This window comes from Scyliorhinus torazame, chromosome 15, assembly GCF_047496885.1.
Source record: "Scyliorhinus torazame isolate Kashiwa2021f chromosome 15, sScyTor2.1, whole genome shotgun sequence".
In the NCBI taxonomy this organism is placed as follows: domain Eukaryota; kingdom Metazoa; phylum Chordata; class Chondrichthyes; order Carcharhiniformes; family Scyliorhinidae; genus Scyliorhinus; species Scyliorhinus torazame.
The window spans coordinates 155,164,157-155,187,238 of NC_092721.1; the positions used below are offsets into that span (position 1 = coordinate 155,164,157).

Sequence of the window (23,082 nt, forward strand, 5' to 3'; positions counted from 1 at the left end):
TTTTGTTTTAAAGTCATCCTTTGCTAGTTTCCAAACAATGTCCCAATCTTCTACCTACCAGTAATCTTCACTGCATTGTATAAGTTTTATTTCAATTTGAAATCACCTTAACTTCCTCAGTTGACCACGGAAGTTGGTCTTTCTCAATGGAAAGATTATCTCTGTTGAGAGTTACGAAATATGCTCTGAAATGCCTGCCACCCCACCATTTTACCTTTTAATTTCGTGTTCTCAGTCCTTGAATGGAAAAAGAAAAATGCAGGGATTTGTGGAAAGGGCAGGGGGAATGGTATTAACTGGACAACTTTAACTGGAAACCGTACAGGGGCGATTTAGCTTTTTTAAACTGTATTATGCAAATGTGAGAACGATACTTTCCAAACTGTATTTATCACTGAAACTGTTGCATTCTTTACCAGTTCTCAGCTATCGCCCTTAATGTTCTGCCTTTGCAAAGAAACTCCTTTGGCACGCGAGTTTGTGCTAACTGGTCGGTATGAAGAAATATTAAAGAAATATTGACCCCACCCCCAATCCCCGCCCCCACACCCCTCAAGTATAAGTTAGCATTCTCCCACTGCATGCAACACAAACGGGGGAAAATACCTCGGAACTTTAACAGATAGAGACAACATTTTATTCTTTCCCTCCTCTGGCAGGCTCACAGGACCGCGAGCATGGAAATTGCCATCCTGGACAATGTGATCTTTCTGGGCACTGTCACTGTGCTCAGTGCTCTGCAGAATGGTAAGAAAATTGTCTTTACTTGTGACCTGTCTGCACATCCGCATTGCAATGGATGCATTTGGTTCTCCGAAAGAAAGAAATGTTGATTTTATTACGAGAGCACTTATCTTCCCTTCTCTTGTAGTATTCTTCGCGTACACCGTGCAGAATGAATCCGTCCACAAGCGTGCGGGACACACAGCTTTCGACCGGGTCAATGTAGCAAAGTAAGTCACCACATCGGACGCTTTATTTATATATGGGGGGGGGGGGGGGGGCGGTGAAGAACTTTATGCACTTTATTTACAATAAGGCTGTTTTAAAATCAGCAGCGACGTATCAGTGAATAAAGTCGACTCTCCAGACACTCTACAAATGTTGACTCACTCCCAAGACCAATCATTGCTGACAATTGCACTGAAATCAACGAATCCCCCCAAATTATCGTTTAATAATCCCGTTTACAAAGCAAAGCCACACCTTCCGATGGGAATATAGTCAATAGATTCTGATGGTGATTAAATGCTTCCAGGAAACCACTGTGCCTGTGAGTAACTCCGCGGTTTCTTACATTCAGTTGCCAGGGATCCTTAAATATTTACCCAGCAACATTTTAATTTTACGGACACGGCACCCGTCTCATTTTCCTGCTCCATTGAATATTGAATAATTGCAGAACATCTGCTGGTTGTTGCACCCCTCCGTTCAGTATTGAGGTTGATCAGAGGAAAGGGGGTTAAACATTGAATGGGGACTTAAATAATCATAGATCATAGATTTTACAGTGCAGAAGGAGGCCATTTGGCCCATCGAGTCTGCACCGGCTCTTGGAAAGAGCACCCTTCCCAAGGTCAACACCTCCACCCTATCCCCATAACACAGTAACCCCACCCAACACTAGGGGCAATTTTGGACACTAAGGGCAATTTATCATGGCCAATCCACCTAACATGCACATCTTTGGACTGTGGGAGGAAACCGGAGCACCCGGAGGAAACCCACGCACACACGGGGAGGATGTGCAGACTCCGCACAGACAGTGACCCAAGCCGGAATCAAACCTGGGACCCTGGAGCTGTGAAGCAATTGTGCTATCCACAATGCTACCGTGCTGCCCATAATGCTGCCAATAATGGCATGGTACAGATAAAATAAACTTTCAAACTAGCTAAGGACAAATTGTAAAGTCGTGCAAAAATAAAAGTAAATTGAGTTTTAAAGCATCTTAGATTTTTTTTAATTTTAAGGCAACTCATTTTTAGAATCCAATTTATTGAAACCTGATTATGAAGGTAACTGACGTTTCAGCAGGTTGACAAGAAATATTCTTTCAAATTGTATCCTCTGTGAGCCCGACAGTAATACCAACAACTTGTATTTCTTCAGCACCTTCAATGTAATGAAACACCCCAAGGTGTTTCACAGATACAGTTGTTGCCATCTCAGATAGCCACCTGCAAAGGACCATGGGAATTATGGCCAATCCAGGACTCAGACACACTCAGAGCTTGTGTGTGTATTTGCAATCCAGATAGCTAGACACGATCGAAACCCCCGCTCGTTTGCATTCTAATGGCCCATTTCCCCAGAACAAAAGGACTGTACTCAGGTAACCAGTACAGATGCAGACTAACTGGCGCCACTCCCTTTGCTAAGAAAGCCCAAACAGCCAAGGTAAATGACAGCTCAGGACATGCCCAGCCATCAAGGCACCCGCGCCTTTATTGACCAAAATCAAAGGCAGTAATCGAAGCCTGCCGAATTATTGGGTCCAAAGCTAAGGACCGCCCCAAAGAGCATGAAATCCCAGCGGGATAAGAAGAGTCACAGCCATGTGTTCGGTCTCTCTTGGCCCCGGCCTACGCCTAAAACCAAGTGTAGCATTACGACCAGAAGACAAGTTCAAGACCAACGATCGTTACCAGATGGATGAGCCCAGCAGAAACAGAGCCACTTCTTCCACCCAGCCACGCAAGATCCGAACAAAGGCCTTGTTCATCTGCAAAGAGCCGGTTGCCCTGAAGTTAAGCAATGGTTATTGTAGTTGTTAGGTGTAGTTTAACTTGTAGTGTTTTATGTTGCATGTCGATGTAATCCTTGTGTGTAAACAAACTATCTTTGAACTTGAACTGACTGGTTGAACTGATCGATATCCGGTAAAGCCTTGTGGTTGTATCATTTGATACCTGGCAACTCTGAAAAGCAATATTATCATTAATAACTGCCATTTCTAGTTAAGTTGGCAACACAGTGTAAAACAAAATATGGCACCAAGTAACACAGAACAATATTCGGGCAAATGACCAAAAGCTTGATCAAAGAGGTAGGTTTTAATGGGCATCTAAAATGAGGACTTAAAAGTTAGCCAGGTGGAGAGGTGTAGCCGAGGATTTCTCGATCTTGTGGCCTAGTCAGAGCCCCAGATGTTGGCGGGATTAAAAATGGGGAGCTCAAGAGGCTAAAATTAGGTGGGGGGGGGGGCGCAGATACCTCAGATCACTGCACAGCCAGGTGTGATTCAGGGATGGTGGGGTTGGGCGTGAAGACCACAGGGATTTTGAAAAGGATTCAAATTTCAAAATGGAGGTGTTTAATCAGGCGTCAATGGTACAAGCTTAATAAAAAAACAAGAAACTATGCAGAACCATTTGTTAGTTATATTGGTATATGTGATGAATGTAGGTATTAGCGATATTTGATGCGGTAAGGGTGAGAAGCCAGACTTAGGTTGTGTGTGATTGCTGCAGTAGTGTTTTAAAAAATCCTGGCCTGAAAGACAGATAGGCTTTTAGGAGCCAGAGGTGCAATTAAAGCACTGTAAAAGTTTGGGCTGATAGATTATTATTTATATTAAGACGGTTCCCTGCAGAGTATTACTTAGAGGCATTGTATTCAGTTTAGTGAGATGATGTAGTTAATGGGAGGAACCAGAGGTTGAAGCAGTCAGGTGCTGAGGTTCGGTTTTAGTTTTTGGAGGGAGGTGAGCTGAGAGATTTCTGAAGAAATACAGCCAGAGATTTTACATTATTCTGACGGTGTCATGTCTCTTACTTTCAAGCAGTCTCAAAAGACTTCATTCTCAAAGTGGAGTATCCAGACATCTCTGTACACCAAGTATTCCTGAGCCTGCTAACTGTATTTAAAAGTGGATTGGGATCTGAGATGGCTTTATTGTTTGAGTGGAAATAGAGATAGCAGTTAAGGGTTATTGTGTCACCATATTGATTAGCATTGTTTAAGGGGTAATTGTAAGTTATTTTCTTGGGTGATGTAAAGATATTTTAATACTGCATTAGTAGTAAAGTTTGTTTTAATATAACATATCTCTATTTTTCGTTAAATCAATCCTGGAGCGAGGTATCCTTTTGCCTCAGTCTTACAAAATTGAAATAAAATATTTATGGTATCATAGAATTTACAGTGCAGAAGGAGCTCATTCAGCCCATCAAGTCTGCACTGGCCCTTGGAAAGAGCACTCTACTTATATCATGCCTCCATCCTATCCCCGTAACCCAGTAACCGCACCTAACCTTTTGGATACTAAGGGGCAATTTAGCATGGCCAGTCCACCTAACCTGGACATCTTTGGACTGTGGGAGGAAACCGGAGCACCCGGAGAAAACCCACGCAGACACGGGGAGAACGTGCAAACTCCACACAGACAATCACCCGAGGCCGGAACTAAACCCAGGACACTGGAGCTGTGAGGCACCGTGCTAACCACTGTGCCACCGTGCAGTCCTAATATTAGGGTTTCTGACCAGTTTCCACACTACTGTTGGGGTCTGGTCTGGAATTGTAATATATACAGCAGTCAGTTTCTTAGTAAATGAAACAAAATTATATCCAAAATGACTGCGTAATTGCCTCTGACTGTCTTTACACCAAAAGGAACCAATTTAATTCCAACAGGCACTGAAGATCTGCCGGTAGACACCATCAATAGAAACCCACAATGCCATTTAATTACGTTCGGGGACAAGGTCAGTCTTGCGGGTGAAACCTTTGCAAAGGTTTGGCCAATTTTGGGTGAATTATGCTGTAACTAGCAGTGCAACTTAATGGAAACTCTACCCCCTTCAAATTCAACGGTGCCAGAGGCTTCACTTTTTAACCTACTCTTTATTTATGCATTAACATTTCCTGTACAATGCAATCATTTGTTATAAGCCCTTTTTTTTTCAAGAAAATAGCTTTAAAACACTTGCCTGCTTTCTTCTTCCTACATCTATTGACTAACTTCCAAAAACTAATCTTTGAGAACCAGTCCCAAAGGCTGTTTATTCAGCCGAAGAGAAGAAATGTAAGGATTGTCCCATTTTTGTGACAAACTCAATGTCTGGTGTATAAGAATATGTCAAAGCAGGAAGATCTACTGTTGGCATGAGTAAAACTAATCTGGGCATGGCAGGTGTTAAATTGCTTCCAATTAAATCGAAATGTATCAAAGGTGGTTTATTTCTTTGTCTGCGCAATTGCCTCTGAAAGTTTGAAAATGTCTGCGGCTATCTGACTGTTATTTAGAGGAAGTGAGCAATGGGGGAGAGAGCATTTAGATACAGTGCTTCAATCAAACAGAAATGTAAGGTGCAACTCTGCTGGGTTATAAAGTAACCATCGCAACTTGAAGAGTAAGGAACACTTTGACAGTGAGATAAAACAGGTTATCTCAGAGTGCTTTTTTACACCTCCCTGGTATCTGAAACCTTATGAATTGATAACATGTAAAAGATGTTGGGAGTGAGAAAATAAATGAGAGATCGGGGCCAAACGATTCTGCACAGCCGATGACATGATGAGTCAGCTAAATTGTTAATGCCTTGTCGCTGGTGATGAACTTTCACTATTGTCCTAATTGAGAGTCCAAATTACTATCACTTTCATTATCACTATAATTTCCAATTTGAGAATGAAATTATAGGGTTCTTGACTCTTATTAGCATATTGCGCACTTTGTCCTTTTTATGTTTGAACATCTACCATCGCCATCGCCAGTTCAACCTGATCAAGCAAATGCCTTACTTTTTTAGCCATGATGTGGAGATGCCGGCGTTGGACTGGGGTGAGCACAGTAAGAAGTCTTACAACACCAGGTTAAAGTCCAACAGGTTTGTTTCGATGTTTCACCTGAGGAAGGAGCAGCGCTCCGAAAGCTAGTGACATCGAAACAAACCTGTTGGACTTTAACCTGGTGTTGTAAGACTTCTTCCTGTTACTTTTTTAGGTTTGATCTTTTTTAGCTTCATCTCTCTAAGGCATCATTTCCTAGCCAGTCAGCTGGACACAATAACTGTTTTTCTAGTCTCAGGGATACTGCTCTTCACCCTTCGGCACCGTGGCCTGACTCAAAGGCTGATTGACTCAGTATTTCTGAAGACGAGCCTGACCTCACTTATAAATTTCCGTTCATATTCTGAGAAAGATTTGGGAGGCAGTGAACTCTCGGTCTGACACATTGTGACACAGGTTAGCCTCTAACTTCACTGTTTAAAGTGAAGCTAACACCTCCCTCACTTGTAAATTCGTATCAATTCAATCAGCTCAAAAAGATTAGGGGCAAAATTCTCCCCCAACGGCGTGATGTCCGCCGACTGACGCCAAAAACGGCGCCAATCAGACAGGCATCGCGCCGGCCCAAAGGTGCGGAATGCATCTTTGGGGGCCGAGCCCCAACATTGAGGGGCTAGGCCGGCGCTGGAGGGATTTCCGCCCCGCCAGCTGGCGGAAATGGCGTTTGTTGCCCCGCCAGCTGGCGCGGAAATGCGGCGCATGCGTGGGAGCGTCAGCGGCCGCCGACAGTTTCCCGCGCATGCACAGTGGGGAGAGTCTCTTCCGCCTCCGCCATGGTGGAGGCCGTGGCGGAGGCGGAAGGGAAAGAGTGCCGCCACGGCACAGGCCCGCCCGCGGATCGGTGGGCCTCGATCACGGGCCAGGCCACCGTGGGGGCACCCCCCGGGTCCAGATCGCCCCGCGCCCCCCCCCCAGGACCCCGGAGCCCGCCCACGCCGCCTGGTCCCGCCGGTAAATACCAGCTTTGATTTACGCCGTCGGGACAGGCAATTTCTGGGCGGGACTTCGGCCCATCCGGGCCGGAGAATTGAGCAGGGGGTCCCGCCAACCGGCGCGGCCCGATTCCCGCCCCCGCCGAAGTCCCCGGTACCGGAGATTGGGCGGGGGCGGGATTCACGGCGGCCAACGGCCATTCTCCGACCCGGCGGGGGGTCGGAGAATGACGCCCCTGATCCTGATGGCTTTTGACAGGGTGAATGGGGAGAAGGTGTTTCCTCTTGTGGGAGAGTCTAGAACTCCGGGTCACTGTTTAAAAATATTTTTTGAAATTTAGAGTACCCAATTCATTTTTTCCAATTAAGGGGCAATTTAGCGTGGCCAGTCCACCTACTCTGCACATCTTTGGGTTGTGGGGGCGAAACCCACGCAAACATGGGAAGAATGTGCAAACTCCACACGGACAGTGACCCAGAGCCGGGATCGAACCTGGGACCTCGGCGCCGTGAGGCAGCAGGGCTAACCCACTGAGCCACCATGCTGCCCTGTCCCAGTTTAAAAATAAGGGGTCACCCATTTAAAATGGAGATGAGGTTAAATTTGTTCTCTCCGAGGGTGGTGAGTTTTTGGAACTCTCTTCCTGAAAAGGTGGTGGAAGCAGAGTCTCTGAATAATTTTAAGGCAGAGGTGGATAGATTCTTGATAAACAAGGTGGTGATAGGTTATCGGGAGGAGACAGGATGCAGAGTTAAGGTAACTTTATCGGGTCAGCCATGATCTTATTAAATGGCGGAGCAGGTTAGAGGAGCTGAATGGTCGGCCCCTGCTCCTTGATCGTATGCTCAGAAATCGCCCAATTTTCCCAATCACTATTTTTATTATTCAGTATTTTTATTAACCTCTTGACATTTAAATGCCAAGGTATGGTTTTGGACAATGTGATGGAACTTAACTATTGTTTACATGATGTCAGTGTTCTGCCACAGATTGGCATTACTGCCAAGTGTACTTTCACAGCCTGAATTTGCGCAAGATGAGACCTATCTCATAAATCCTGGAAACAGCTGTATGACATTTGTCAGGTCCAGAACATGAGCAGGAAACGTCAAAAAAAGGATTTCCTCTTTTGCAATAAAGTTGGGCTCATTTTTAAAGCCTCAACTAATATGATGCCACATCTGTTTTACCTATTGTTGCATCAGAGACCACCATGTTCTTTAAGTGGTTGCTTGAGATATGAAATCTGTTTCTTATTCTTTTACAATTATCATAGAATCATAGAATTTACAGTGCAGGAGGCCATTTGGCCCATCAAGTCTGCACCAGCCCTTGGGAAGAGGACCCAAGCTAACCTCCACCCTATCCCCACAGCGTCTCCACCCTATCCCTGTAACCCCACCTAACCTTTTTTTATTTCTCCATAATGCCTAAAATTCATTCAATAAATTATCAAGATAATAAAAAGGTAAAATTATTGTTGATAAAGTCAGATTAGTTTTCAGAATATTTTTCTTCGTATGGCTGATTTATGCATGGGTGGCATGGTGGTGCAGTGGTTAGCACTGCTGCCTCACAGCTCTGAGGACCCGGTCCGATCCTGGGGTTGGTTAGCTCAGTTGGCTGGGTGGCTGGTTTATGATGTGGAATGACTCCAGCAATGTGTTCAATTCCTGTACCAGCTAAAGTTATTCATGAAGGCCCCACCTTCTCAACCTTTCCCCTCACCTGAGGTGTGGTGATCCTTCGGTTCAATCATCAAAGAAGAGAGCAGCTGATGGGACTGTGGTGACATTTACATTTTTACCATTTTTGGTTGAGCAATGTACATTATAAATGAATCCTACCAATGTTGTACAGCATATATTTTTATTATTCATTCTTATCCCATGACTGTGGATGGCAAGACCATCATTTGTTGTGCATTTTTGACAGGAGATGGGTGGCCTTCTTGAACTGCTGCAGTTCATATGTTGAATCTTCGTTGTGGTGCCCTACGACTGAGTGGCTGGCTAGCTCACTTCATAAAGGAGTCAACCACATTGATATGGGACTGGAGTCACGCATAAGCCAGATTGAGTGTGGGTGGCAGGTTTCGTAGAATCACTACAGTGCAGAAGGAGGTCATTCAGTCCATCGAGTCTGCACCGATCCTTCGAAAGAGCACTCTATCCATGCCAACTCCCTCATCCACCCACCCTATCTCCATAATCCAAACTGCACATCCCAGGACACTAAGGGGCAATTTATCATGGCCTATCCACCTAACCCCCACATCTTTGGACTGTGGGAGGAAACCGGAGCACCCGGAGGCAACCAACGCAGACACTGGGAGAACGTACAAACTCCACTCAGACTTTCACCCAAGGCTGGAATTCAACCCGGATGCCTGGTGCTGTGAGGCAGCAGTGCTAAACACTGTGCCACCATCACTGGCACAGTAGCACAGTGGTTAGCACTGTTGTTTCACAGTGCCAGGGATCCAGGTTCGATTCCCGGCTTGGGTCACTGCCTGTGCAGAGTCCGCATGTTCTCCCCGTGCGTCGATTTCCTCCGGATGCTCTGGTTTCCTTCCACAAGTCGCGAAAGACGTGCTGTTAGGTAATTTGGACATTCTGAATTCTCCCTCTGTACCCAAACAAGGAATGTGGTGACTAAGGACTTTTCACAGTAACTTCATTGCAGTGTTAATGTAAGCCTAATTGTGACATTAAAGATTATTATTATTATATCTTTCTGAAATCTGTTGGGATTTGAACAAGTGTTTCATTTTGTCTTCAGTCAATTGTCATTGCAATTATTAATTTACTTTACATTTCTATATGGCATGATTAATGTATATAACTTTTCAATTCAAACATTGCTTTCCATTAAATTTCCCTCCTACTTATTTAATACCATAGGTGCAAATTTAATTTTACCCATAATTGGACATGCTAAATTGCCCCTTAATTGAAAAAAAAGAATTGGGTACTTTAAATTTATAAAGAAAATTCATGTTACTTTGACTATATTTTCTTTTTTGTTTTTAGCCATAACTGCGTTGATGTTTATCCCACGTTTCTTGCATTAATGTGGACTGCTGGACTTTTCTGTAGTCAGGGTAAGGTATTATTTATATCATTTACATATGAAGAATCTGCCTGTAGTTTGTGAAATGAAAACCATGTATTTCTGTCATTGTATTATTTAATTTGTCTCTATTAATATGCTCTGACCTTTCTTATAGATAATTCAAATCATTTGGGATTCCGGTAGCATTTCCTAACAAAATTAAAGTAACATTATTGACACTTCCACAACACATAAGGGGAATCAATGGGCAAGAAACCGAGAACATTTCAGCAATAGGCCACTCATCAACAGCTTGAACAATATTCAATTACTATCCTAAAATCATAACATTAAGGGCTGGACTTTCCCTTTTTATACCTCCGCAATTACTTCCAAAATGAGAAAAGTGGAAGAATTCAGATGTTACAATGGAAGAAATCAAGTGAAATTGTATATATCCCTGTCCCACTTAATTTATGCCCCCCCCCCCCCCCCCCCTCCCCCCCCTCCCTCCCCGGCCTGGCAACCTTCTTGGTTTTAAGACCTTCTCCTTAATTTTATTGCTGATCCCAGAGGCCACCAGCACAGGGATGATAGTCATCAAAGGTGCAACAGGGCAGCACCCGGCCCTGGCTCACTGTCTGTGTGACGTTGGCACGTTCTCCCCATGTCTGCGTATGTTTCACCCCACAACCCAAAGGTTTGCAGGGTAGGTGGATTGGCCACGCTAAATTGCCCCTTAATTGGAAAAAAATAATTGGGTACTCTAAATTTATTTTAAAAAATCAAAGGTGTAACAGCAGTGAATAGCTTTTAGGAGGGAGTAAGCCTAGTAGTGATACCTCACCCACCCGACTTACTTACTTTAGGGAGCAGCTCAGCCTGAGGCCTAAAAACATTTAAATGTTCCGATCATTGAGTTTTGCTGCCCCTTAAATGGGTGTCACATTGTAGTAGCACTACCTGCATCTTCCTCTTTCTCGGTGGGAAGCTCCCCCTTGGTGGCAGAGATCCCACTGGGAACCCAATCATTATACTTGATGATGCCCAGCCAAGGAACTGAGCTGGCGCCACTGAGTGGCTGGAGTAGCAGTTAGAATACTCACCCCAATCCTCCATCCTTCTGTTTGTTATAATGTAAGTCTGATAAGTTAACACCTTTGAATAACAAGTCGAACAGCTTTGAATAATAAGTGTAGCTTATAATTTACTGTTAATCTTGCACTTTTCACATATGATGCCCTGATCTTGTACACATAAAATTATATTTTATTCATTACTTTTCTTAAAGTACATTACACTACACTACTAATGTGTCATACTGATCAGTTTATTTCATTGCAGAACATGAGGTACCTCACTAGACCTGACATTACAGATTATATATGCAATGTATATTATTCATGAAGGCCCCACCTTCTCAACCTTGTCCCTCGTCTAAGGTGTGGTGATCCTCAGGTTAAATCACCACCAGTCAAACTTATCCCAGATGCTCATCAGTCTGAGAACCAACAGAGGACATGAGCTGTAGATGACGTTGAACTGAGTGCCTCAGCTGTTTAGGCTAGCCACCCCTCTTATGTCCGCATCATTCCTGATGGACTCAGCCAAACGTTTCAAACAGCACACCAACGATACATGGAAGAGAGGACAGCACCACCTGACTCCAGGTTCACTCTCCTACAAATTCATTCATCACGCTTTAATTATTTTACCTTTCTCTAATTATCTGTGCTTAGTTCTGGAGATGCCAGCACGATAAATCTCCCATCATGGATATTGTAGTGATTATGCATCACTGTACATACACAAGGGGTTAATGTAAATACACTACAACTAAGTAACCACTAGAGGGAGCACCAGAGATGTCATGATATGCAGACATGCAACCAATGGGTCATTCGAACAGGACACAACCAATGGGTAATCAGGACACCCAGAGGTGGCATTACCACAAGGGGGCACTACACGATCTATATAAAAAGGACAAGGCACACAGGCTCTGCCTCTTCCACCATCAGAGACCTAGAGAGTAGGACAGGGTTGATTAACAGCAACATCACACCCTAGCACATGGTCAAGAGCAAGCATGTATAGTCAGCGGAATAGACTGAGTTACTAGAGAGGCAGATTAGCAGAGTGTCAAACTCATTTAGGAGCATTGTTAATCATTCAATAAATACGTTAAACTTATCTCCGAGTCTCGAGCATCTTTCAGCAAAGCCAACAAGTGGCAGCTTATGTTACTAGCAAAAACATAACACAACAGATATGGCATCCATTTTGTTCTTGGCTTTTTGGCTCTCTGCTGGGTTGAAAAATCTGTGTTAACGTCATTTTTCCAGGGTTTCTGCACCTCTTCTGCCAAAATGATAGTGAATGATTAGAAAAGCAACAGCCGCAATTCACCCCCGCAACCTTTTATACATTTAATTCCACAAGCTACAATGCGTATTCAGATACTGACCAATCTGAGTGGGACTTAACGGGTCAACCACCATAAAGAGACACATGCTAAGCAATCAAAATGAGCCAGTTTCAATTGTAAGACACCAAACGAGATGTCATTGTAGCTCCTTTACTTTCCCACCGGGCACAGAAGACTCAATGGGCCAAATGGTCAGGGTCTGCTCCTACGGTTTATGGTCTAATAGCTAGATCCCATCTGTCTTGCTCATCTTGCCTAACCTCAATGTAATGTCTCTGGGTTTGGAACTTTGACAGCCTCAGGCTCTTAGCTCATAATTCTTAGATTTGGTGCCTTCTGTTTTCAGAAAGTTCCGTGGGATCGTTGCAAGCACCATTTGTAGTGGGCAATGTCAATGTTTACTCGTGTTTTTAGGTTAGCAAGGTTTGGGGTAACTAACTCTGCTCTGTGATTTCTCTTCCGTCAGCTCCTGCAGCCTTCGCTGGCTTGTTATATTTGGTGGTGAGACACAAATACTTTGTGGGTTATTTAGGAGAAACCAGTCAAAGGTAAACATTCTTTGTTCCATGGCCATCTCTTTAAGTGCAAGTCTGTAATGTTGGACATCTTTGATATTACTCACCATTTTGTGTTCAATATTTCAATGACTTTTAAAAAAAAGTGATTAATTTTTGTGCTTATTGGGTGGCACGGTGGCACAATGGTTAGCACTGCTGCCTCACAGCGCCAGGTTCAATCCCAGGGTGACTCTATGTGTGGAGTTTGCACATTCTCCCCGTGTCTGCGTGGGTTTCCTCTGGATGCTCTGATTTCCTCCCACAGTCTAAAAATGTGCAGGTTACGTGGATTGGCCATGCTAAATTTCCCCTTAATGTCCAAAGATGTGTAGGTTAGGTTACAGGATTGAGCGATAGGGTGGGCGAGTGGGGGCCTCTTTTGGAGTGCTCTTTCGGAGGGGTGGTGCAGACTCAATGGGCCAAATGGCCTCCTTCTGCACTGGAGATATTCTATGATTCTATGAAAGATGAGTTGTTAATGCTGTGGAAGGGAAAATATTCTTCAGTTTTGTTACCATTAGTATCAGGTCAGATTTATTGAGTAGTCAGTTCTCAAAAAAAATGTTTATTTTGACCTACTTGCGACCTCACAAAAAGGCCATCTTACATCAGGAAACTACTGGAGGCCATGATTCAGGATGGAACCTTTCCATCTAGTCTGATGCAAGCAGCCAGTGAATGCTGGTTCAGCACTTGTATCTCGCCAATCAGATTATAAATGACGCCTGGCTCTCAAATAACTTGAGGCCTCATACAGAGAACCTCGGGCAAGCTGTATAATTGTGCTGCCCACTTTTCTTCCGAGATTACAATAAACTCTGGGCGATTACAATAAACTGGTAGCACAGTGGTTAGCACTGTTTGCTTCACAGCTTCAGGGACCTGGGTTCGATTCCCGGCTTTGGTCACTGTCTGTGCAGAGTCTGCACGTTCTCCCCGTGTCTGCGTGCGTTCCCTCCGGGTGCTCCGGTTTCCTCTTGCAGTCCAAATATGTGCAGGTTGGGTGGATTGACCATTCCAAATTACCTTAGTGTCCAAAAAAGCTTAGATGGGGTTACTGGGTCACGGAGATAGGGTGGAGGTGTGGTCTTAAGTAGGGTGCTCTTTCCAAGGGGTGATGCAGACACAATGGGCCGAATGGCCTCCTTCTGCACTGTAAATCCTATGATCTATGGTCTCAATATTGTCTTGTAAGTCTTATCTTATTTTGAAACCATTTCCTGTTACATCTAGCTGCCTAAATCTTTGGTGCTATTTCCACATTAGTAGGGTGAACATTGTGGTTTCCACATCCTTTAGTAAATACAAATCTTCAATCAAGTTGCTTTGCTCAGGTGCCGGAATTTTATAGTTAGTCCTATTTTGCAGTTACATTTGGAAAATGTCCTTATTATACAGTCTCAGTCGAGTCACTGTATAGTGATAAAGGTGCCATGGTTAAATCAAAGGCAAGTAAACTTGGGGCAAGATGTAAAATAGGCATTTGATCAGATCCCATCAGTTTCTTGTAGGGAGGGGCAGGGAGTCAAAAATACCCGAGATATTTAGGAAAGGTACAACTCAGATTTACCAGTATTACTATAAGACCATAAGACATAGGAGCGGAAGTAAGGCCATTCGGCCCATCGAGTCCACTCCACCATTCAATCATGGCTGCTTTCAACTCTATTTACCCGCTCTCTCTCCATAGCCCTTAATTCCTCGGGAAATCAAGAATTTATCAACTTCTGTCTTAAAGACACTCAACGTCCCGGCCTCCACCGCCCTCTGTGGCAATGAATTCCACAGACCCACCAGTCTCTGGCTGAAGAAATTTCTCCTCATCTCTGTTCTAAAGTGACTCCCTTTTATTCTAAGGCTGTGCCCCCGGGTCCTAATCTCCCCTGCTAATGGAAACAACTTCCCTACGTCCACCCTATCTCAGCCATTCATTATCTTGTAAGTTTCTATTAGATCTCCCCTCAACCTCCTAAACTCCAATGAATATAATCCCAGGATCCTCAGACGTTCATCCTATGTTAGGCCTACCATTCCTGGGATCATACGTGTGAATCTCCGCTGGACCCGCTCCAGTGCCAGTATATCCTTCCTGAGGTGTGGGGCCCAAAATTGCTCACAGTATTCTAAATGGGGCCTAACTAGTGCTTTATAAAGCTTCAGAAGTACATCCCTGCTTTTATATTCTAAGCCTCTTGAGAAAATGACAACATTGCATTTGCTTTCTTAATTACGGACTCAACTTGCAAGTTTACCTTATGAATTTTGTCACCGTTTAGAAAATAGTCCATGCCTCTATTCTTTTTTCCAAAGTGCAAGACCTTGCACTTGCCCACGTTGAATTTCATCAGCCATTTCTTGGACCACTCTCCTAAACTGTCTAAATCTTTCTGCAGCCTCCCCACCTCCTCAATACTACCTGCCCCTCCACCTATCTTTGTATCATCAGCAAACTTAGCCAGAATGCCCCCAGTCCCGTCATCTAGATCGTTAATATATAAAGAGAACAGCTGTGGCCCCAACACTGAACCCTGCGGGACACCACTCGTCACCGGTTGCCATTCCGAAAAAGAACCTTTTATCCCAACTCTCTGCCTTCTGCCTGACAGCCAATCGTCAATCCATGTTAGTACCTTGCCTCGAATACCATGGACCCTTATTTTACTCAGCAGTCTCCCGTGAGGCACCTTTTATCAAAGGCCTTTTGGAAGTCAAGATAGATAACATCCATTGGCTCTCCTTGGTCTAACCTATTTGTTATCTCTTCAAAGAACTCTAACAGGTTTGTCAGGCACGACCTCCCCTTACTAAATCCATGCTGACTTGTCCTAATCCGACCCTGCACTTCCAAGAATTTAGAAATCTCATCCTTGACGATGGATTCTAGAATCTTGCCAACAACCGAGGTTAGGCTAATTGGCCTATAATTTTCCATTTTTTTCTTGTTCCCTTCTTGAACAGGGGGGTTACAACAGCGATTTTCCAATCCTCTGGGACTTTCCCTAACTCCAGTGACTTTTGAAAGATCATAACTAACGCCTCCACTATTTCTTCAGCTATCTCCTTCAGAACTCTAGGGCCCGGAGATTTATCAATTTTTAGACCTCTTAGTTTCTCTAGCACTTTCTCCTTTGTGATGTCTACCATATTCAACTCTGCCCCCTGACTCTCCTGAATTGTTGGGATATTACTCATGTCTTCTACTGTGAAGACTGACGCAAAGTACTTATTTAGTTCCTCAGCTATTTCCTATTTCTCCCATCACTAGATTACCAGCGTCATTTTGGAGTGGCCCAATGTCTACTTTTGCCTCCCGTTTGTTTTTAATGATTTAAAGAAGCTTTTACTATCATTCCTAATGTTACTGGCTAGCCTACCTTCATATTTGATCCTCTCTTTCCTTATTTCTCTCTTTGTTATCCTCTGTTTATTTTTGTAGCCTTCCCAATCTTCTGACTTCCCACTACTCTTTGCCACAATATAGGCTTTCTCTTTTGCTTTGATGCATTCCGTGACTTCCTTTGTCAGCCATGGCTGCCTAATCCCCCCTCTGATAACCTTTCTTTTCTTTGGGATGAACCTCTGTACTGTGTTCTCAATTACTCCCAGAAACTCCTGCCATGGCTGTTCTACTGTCTTTCCCACTAGGCTCTGCTCCCAGTCGATTTTTGTCAGTTCCTCCCTCATGCCCCTGTAGTTACCTTTATTTAACTGTAACACCTTTACACCTGATTCTACCTTCTTTCTTTCAAATTGCAGACTGAATTCTCCCATATTATGATCACTGCCTCCTAAGTGTTCCCTTACTTTAAGCTCTTTTATCAAGTCTGGCTCATTATATAACACTAAGTCCAGAATGGCCTGTTCCCTCGTGGGCTCCATCACAAGCTGTTCCAAAAAGCCCTCCTGTAAACATTCAATGAATTCCCTTTCTTTGGGTCCACTGGCAGCATTATTTACCCAGTCCACCTGCATATTGAAGTCCCCCATGATCACTGTGACCTTGCCTTTCTGACATGCACTTTCTATTTCGTGGTGCATCTTGTGCCCCTGGTCCTGACCACTGTTAGGAGGCCTGTACATAACTCCCATTATGGTTTTTTTGCCTTGTGGTTCCTCAACTCTACCCACACAGACTCCACATCATCTGACCCTATGTCATTTAGTGCTATTGATTTAATTTCTGCCTGCTTTGAGCATATCCAAGTGTGAAGAAAACTAAAAATACTGGGGCCTTGTTCATTAGAGCGACTCTGAAAACAGAGTAACGTGGTAGAATTGCTTAGAATTATGAAAGAATGGGGCAGGGCAGTTGGAACCAAACATTTTCTAATATTTGAGATGTCAGAGAGCAAGGGCCAACACCTGACCCTGCTGGTCCTTACCTGCACCGGAATCGGACAGGTATCCCCGGTGAGATCACGGCCGGGATTCTCCATGTGGGAGAATATGGGTGGGATTCTCCGTTGCCCGACGCTGCTATCGGGCGATCGGGCGGAGAAAGGGCTCCAACGACCAAATCGGTGCCAGCGGCAGTATGATGCCGGTCAGCATGCTCCGCCCCAACGGAAGTGGCGTAATCGTGTTGTACACCGTTGCGTCCCAAATGGAGAATCCCAGCCGTGATCTCACCGGGATACCTGACTGATTCTGGTGAAGGTGAGGACCAGCAGGGTCAGGTGTTGGCATGCCATCGAAGGCTCTCCCGCGATGCCCTGCCCCCAATGAGCCTAGCCTCATTCATCTTCCTTCATGGATGAGTAACCGAAATGTTGTAGGGCGGCACGGTGGCACAGTGGTTAGCGCTACTTCCTCATGGCTCTGAGGACCCGGGTTCAATCCTGGCCTCGAGTCACTGTCCGCGTGGAGTTTGCACATTCGCCCTGTGTCTGCCTGGGTTTCACCCCCACAACCCAATAAATTGCCCCTGAATTGGAAAAAAAATAATTGGGTACTTTAAATTTATTTAAAAAAAACTCTAAATGCTGTAACCACAATGTTTACAAACATCAACAACTTCAAAGAGAGATAAGTGCTGTCAATTTCCAACTCAGCACTCTCTTAAGTGTGAATGGGGTGACTAAGATGCACTTGGGGTGGAGAATCCAGTCCCAGATATATTTGAGACAATAATATGTTAGGTCCGATTGAATGACCAGGAGTAGGACAAACACATTTAGGAATGTCTGACTATGGCCCATCCTTCTTATTTTAAAGCCTTGTAGGTCAGGCAGAGGTTCTGCCCACAAAAAAACTAGACAAGGAACTTTGTCTTTGGGTTAGGATCCAATGTAGCTGGGTCCTAGGTGCAAAGAGCTGAGAGGGGATCAGAACTTGCTGTGAGTTAAGATATGGGCAAAAGAGTTTGGGATGACCTCTGATTTACAGAGACTAGAATGTGGGAAACCAGTTAAGCGTGCATGGAATAGTTGAGGCTAGAGGTAACAAAGGCATGGGTGAAGGTTCCCTCAGCAGATGAGCTGAGATGGGCAAAATTGAGCAATGTTTCTGAGGCCTGAGCGGTTTGAGTGATGACACGAATATGAGATTGGAAACTTATGTCAGGGTCAAATGTGACATCAAGATTGCAAACAGATTGGCTTAATCTCAGACTGTTGCCAACGAGAGGAATAGAGTTGGTAGCTAGGGAACGGAATTTGGCACGGGGGCCGGAAACAATGGCTGCAGTCCTCCCAATATTTAATTGGAAGAAACTTTTCCTACTCTTGTACTGGATGTCGGATGTGCCGTCTGATAATTTAGGAGCAGTGGAGGAGCTGAGAGAGGTGGTGGTGAGGTAGAGCTGGGTGCCATCAGCGTACATGTGAAAACTGACACCGCGCCTTCAGATGATGTTGCCAAGAGGCAGCATCGAGATTAGAAATGGGAGGAGGGCAAGGATAGATTCTTGGAGGATACCAGTGGTAACAGTGCATGAGCAGGAAGAGAAGCCATTGCAAATGATCCTCTGACTATGATTAGATAGATAAGAATCGAAACAGGTGTGAAGCAATCCCACCCAGCTGGAAAACGGTGATGTCACCATTTGACGGTCAACCATATCAAAGGCTGTAGCCAGGTCAAGAAGGTCAAGGGGAGAAAGCTTATCTTTGACACAGTCACATGGGCTGTCAGTCCCATTGAATTTATGATGTGACTTCGACAGAACAGCAACACCATTTCAGGACCAGCACCTTTGCAGATCAGCCTTCGATCTCACATCCTGTGAGGAAAATATGCACTGTCATCCAATTTATTGTGGTTTTTAATACCAGCATTCTTTGATCAGCTGGTGATGTGTCTTTTGTGTGGGCAAAGCATGTGTATTACTGTTCTTCCAAAGATGGGGCATTGAGTGAAGTGACTGAGGACTAATAAAACTCAACAGGGATGATGTTGTGAATGCGCATCTTGTGACAACAAATTTTGTTTCTTGAGCAAGCGTATGGGGTAATTGTGGGAGCATGCCTACCTTGCTGCAGACAAGGCCCACCTCATAAAGTGGGCATTTGAAAGAAATATCTCTTCTTCAAATGTGTCAAAGATTAATCATTTTTTCTTTAAAAATATTTTTATTAAGACATTTATAAATATATACATAAAACACAATCCAAAACCAAGAAAAAGAGAACAAGCAGGAAGTCACATAGCCAATATAAAACACCCCACCCTCCCTGCCGTTCTGTCTCTCCCCCCTCCCCCCCGGCGCATTTCCCTTTCCAATCCCTTGACGCTCTCAGCGCCATTGCCAATGGTTCTATCGCCAGGGCAAAAAGCAATGGCGAAAGTGGGCATCCCTACCTTGTCCCAAGATGTAATCCAAAATACCCTAAACTCACCAATTCATCCTTACACATGCTACCGGACCCTATATAACAACCGGACCCAATCCACAAGCCCCTGCCCAAACCCAAACCACCCCAGTACTTCCCACAAATATTCCCATTTCACCCGATCAAAGGCTTTCTCTGCATCCATTGCGACTGCCACCTCCACCTCCTGTACCACTGGGGGTATCATAATTACATTCAATAAGTGCCTAACGTTCGCCAACTAATGCCTTCTCTTTATAAACCCTGTCCGGTCCTCCCCTATCACCCTGGCACACAGTCCTCGATCCTTGAGGCCAAGATATTTGCCAGCAGTTTGGCGTCCACTTTTAACAGCGATATCGGGCGATAGAACCCACACTGCTCCGGGTCCTCATCCTTCTTCAGAATTCAGGATAGCGAAGCCTGCGATAACGCAGGGGGAAGCTCCCTCACCTCATTATATGCCCTTACCAACAGAGGACCCAGATTCTCCGAAATCGTCTTGCAAAATTCCACCGGGAACCCATCCAGACCTGGGCCCTACCCTGCCTGCATCTCCCCCATACCCTCCATCGCCTCCACCAGTCTAATGGGTGCCCCCAGCCCCTCTACCAAATCTCTTTCCCCCCACCGGAGGCTCTGATTCATAGAGCTTCTTATAAAATTCCTCAAACGCCCCATTCACCCCCACCCGGTCCAGGACCGCCCTTCCCCTCCCATCCTTCACCTTTCCAATCTCCTTTGCCGCCTCCTGCTTCCTAAGTTGGTGGGCCAGCATCCTGCTTGCCTTTTCCCCATATTCATACACTTCCCCATCCCTCTGCAGCTGCCCCACTGCCTTCCCCATGACACCAACCCAAACTCCATCTGAAACTTCTGTCGCTCCTTCAACAAGCCTGCTTCCGGGGCCTCCGAGTATCTCCTATTGACCCGCAGGATCTCCTCCACCAGCCAAAGCATCTCTGCCCTCTCCTATCCCTGTGAACCCTAATCGATATCAACTCCCCCCTGAACACTGCCTTGAGTGCCTCCCATAGCATGGCAGCCGATACCTCACCCATGTCATTCAGCTCCATATACCCCAAATGTTGGCCCTCACCCACTCGCACAACTCCTCATCTGCTAACAATCCCACGTCTAATTTCCAATGCGGGCTCTGGCCTCCCTTCCTTGGTCTACTCGCAAGTCCACCCAATGCGGTGTGTGGTCAGAAACCACAATCGCCGAATACTCCTAGTTGACCACCCCTGCTAACAAAGTCCTATCTGCCACAAAGTAATCGATCCACGAGTACACCCTGTGCACGTAGGAGAAGTACAAAAATTCCTTCGCTTTCGGCCTCCCAAACCTCCACGGGTCTACACCCCCCCCCCCACCCCCCCCCCCCCCACCCCACCCCCCGTATGTGCTCTGTGAATCCCTTTATCTCTTTCCCCATTGCCGACAGTCTCTCCGACCGTGGACTCGACTGGTTCAATCTCTGCTCGATGACCGTATTAAAGTCCTTTCCAATAATCAACCGGTGCGAGTCCAGGTCCGGGATCTTCCCCAACGCCCGGCTCATGAATTCATCATCATCCCAATTTGGGCATAAACATTCACCAAGACCACTGGCACTCCTCCAATTTCCCGCTCACCATCATGAACCTTACCCCCGGATCTGCCACTATGTTCCCCACCTCAAATGCTACCCATTTATTTATTAGCACCATCACCCTCCGCATCTTCAAATCCAACCCCGAATGAAAACCCTGTCCAACCCACCCCTTCCTCTGGTCCCCAATCTTCAAATGCGTTTCCTGTAAAAATGCCACATCCGCCTTTAAACTCCTCAGGTGTGCGAACACGCCCGACCATTTGACTGGCCCTTTCGGCCCCCTCGCATTCCATGTGACCAGTCTGGTTGGGGGGCATCCCATTCCCTCCCATGTTCATCAACCATAATCCTTCTAGGACCAGCCCCTGGTTCGCGTCCTGTAGCCCGCCAGGCCTGCCATATGTCCACCGTCACCTGCTCCCTCCTTATTGCACTTCAACTGCCCCACCCCCATCAGTTGTCACCCCCCCTTCCCCTGCACAAAACAACAATCCCATTCCCCTCTAAAACTCTGACCACTTGATCACCCCCCACTGGGCTCCCGTGAACTAGCTTGGCCAGCTAGCCTGGCAGCCCCCGCCCATGGTGCCAAACATCCTGCCCCCCACTGATTCCTCCCCCCACCCCGCTCGCATGCCACCATGGTGCAAACAACAATAACATTGTAAAAAAGAAATAAATGGTGAACCAACCCTCCACTATCATCCCACCAAATAACCCCATGAAAATGCTAAGCAGCCCCTAAGAGAAGAAAAGGTCTCCCCTGGCCATCACCCAAAGCAAAAGAACCCAGCACAATACAACAAAGGAGGGGCAGGGAGAACCATCACCACCTCACATTCCCTCCAAAGTTCAATGTCCTCCCTCTCCTGCCAGTTCATTGTCTCTCAAGAACTCCATTGCCTCCTCTGGTGTTCCAAAGTAGTATTCGCGGCCGGCGTGGGTCACCCAAAGGTGGGCCAGGTACAGCACCCAAACTTCACCCACGTCTCAAAGAGGGCAGCCTTGACACGGTTAAATCCAGTTCTCCTCTTTGCCAGTTCCATGGCCAAGCCCTGATATACCGAAGCTCATTGCCTTCCCAGGTACATTTCCTCGCCTGCCTGGCCCACCGCAAGATCTTCTCTTCATCCAGAAATCGGTGTAGCCTCACCAGCATCGCCCATGGCGGCTCATTCGCCTGTGGTTTCCTCATAAGTGCCCGATACACCTGATAGACCTCCAGGGGCTGGTCAAAGGCAGCCCTGTAAACATTTTTATTTGTGGATTTTGCCTTGTACAAACATATTCAGTGATTTTCTAAAGCGGCATTTTAATTCTTTTGCATTTCACTTTTTACAGCCTTCCTGGTTTCTTTTTTGGAAAACGTTTAATGGCATTCTTGTTCATCACTTCGACCGCTGGAATCATTAACTATGCAACAAACTACTTCTTTGAAATCAACTTCCTGTATTACATTCAAACAGCCACGAAAGCCTCTGCCGCTTTGCTCCTTATTCCTTAACCAAGCACAACCCATTGTTGGTGTTAACACTTAAACATGAATAACTCCAATCAATTGCTAACATCTTTCAGCAAATCTATTTGTTTTTTTTGGTGAAAAAGTGAAGTACAAATTTCCATGTCCATATTGTTTCCTTTACGACATACCAATAAAATTCTACTGGAAATTAATTATTATTCAGGACGCCTTTTATGTTGCTGAGCGTGGGTCTGCATTTTTATTACAGTTAAAGGGTATAGTATGCACAAGACCTCAAAAGTGCCTTCAATATATGGATAGCCATTACATGAGATGGTATCTCATTGTACGGCAACAGGTAAAACACTTCTGGAGACAGAAGTAAATGGCACACATTTAAATCGCTCAGCAAAAAGGCACCTTGCGATTGGAGGCACAAATGGATA

At 45.3% G+C, this 23,082-nt stretch overlaps 1 protein-coding gene across 1 annotated transcript; it reads left to right on the plus strand.

Annotated features, from left to right (window-relative positions):
• Positions 1 to 568: 568 nt before the first annotated feature.
• Positions 569 to 22,848, plus strand: alox5ap (arachidonate 5-lipoxygenase-activating protein). The gene is made up of 5 exons (XM_072475961.1): positions 569 to 747; positions 872 to 953; positions 9,762 to 9,832; positions 12,678 to 12,759; positions 22,516 to 22,848. The coding sequence occupies exons 1-5, from the start codon at positions 678 to 680 to the stop codon at positions 22,676 to 22,678; spliced, it is 468 nt and encodes a 155-aa protein (XP_072332062.1). The 5' UTR covers positions 569 to 677; the 3' UTR covers positions 22,679 to 22,848.
• The last annotated feature ends 234 nt before the right edge of the window (positions 22,849 to 23,082 follow it).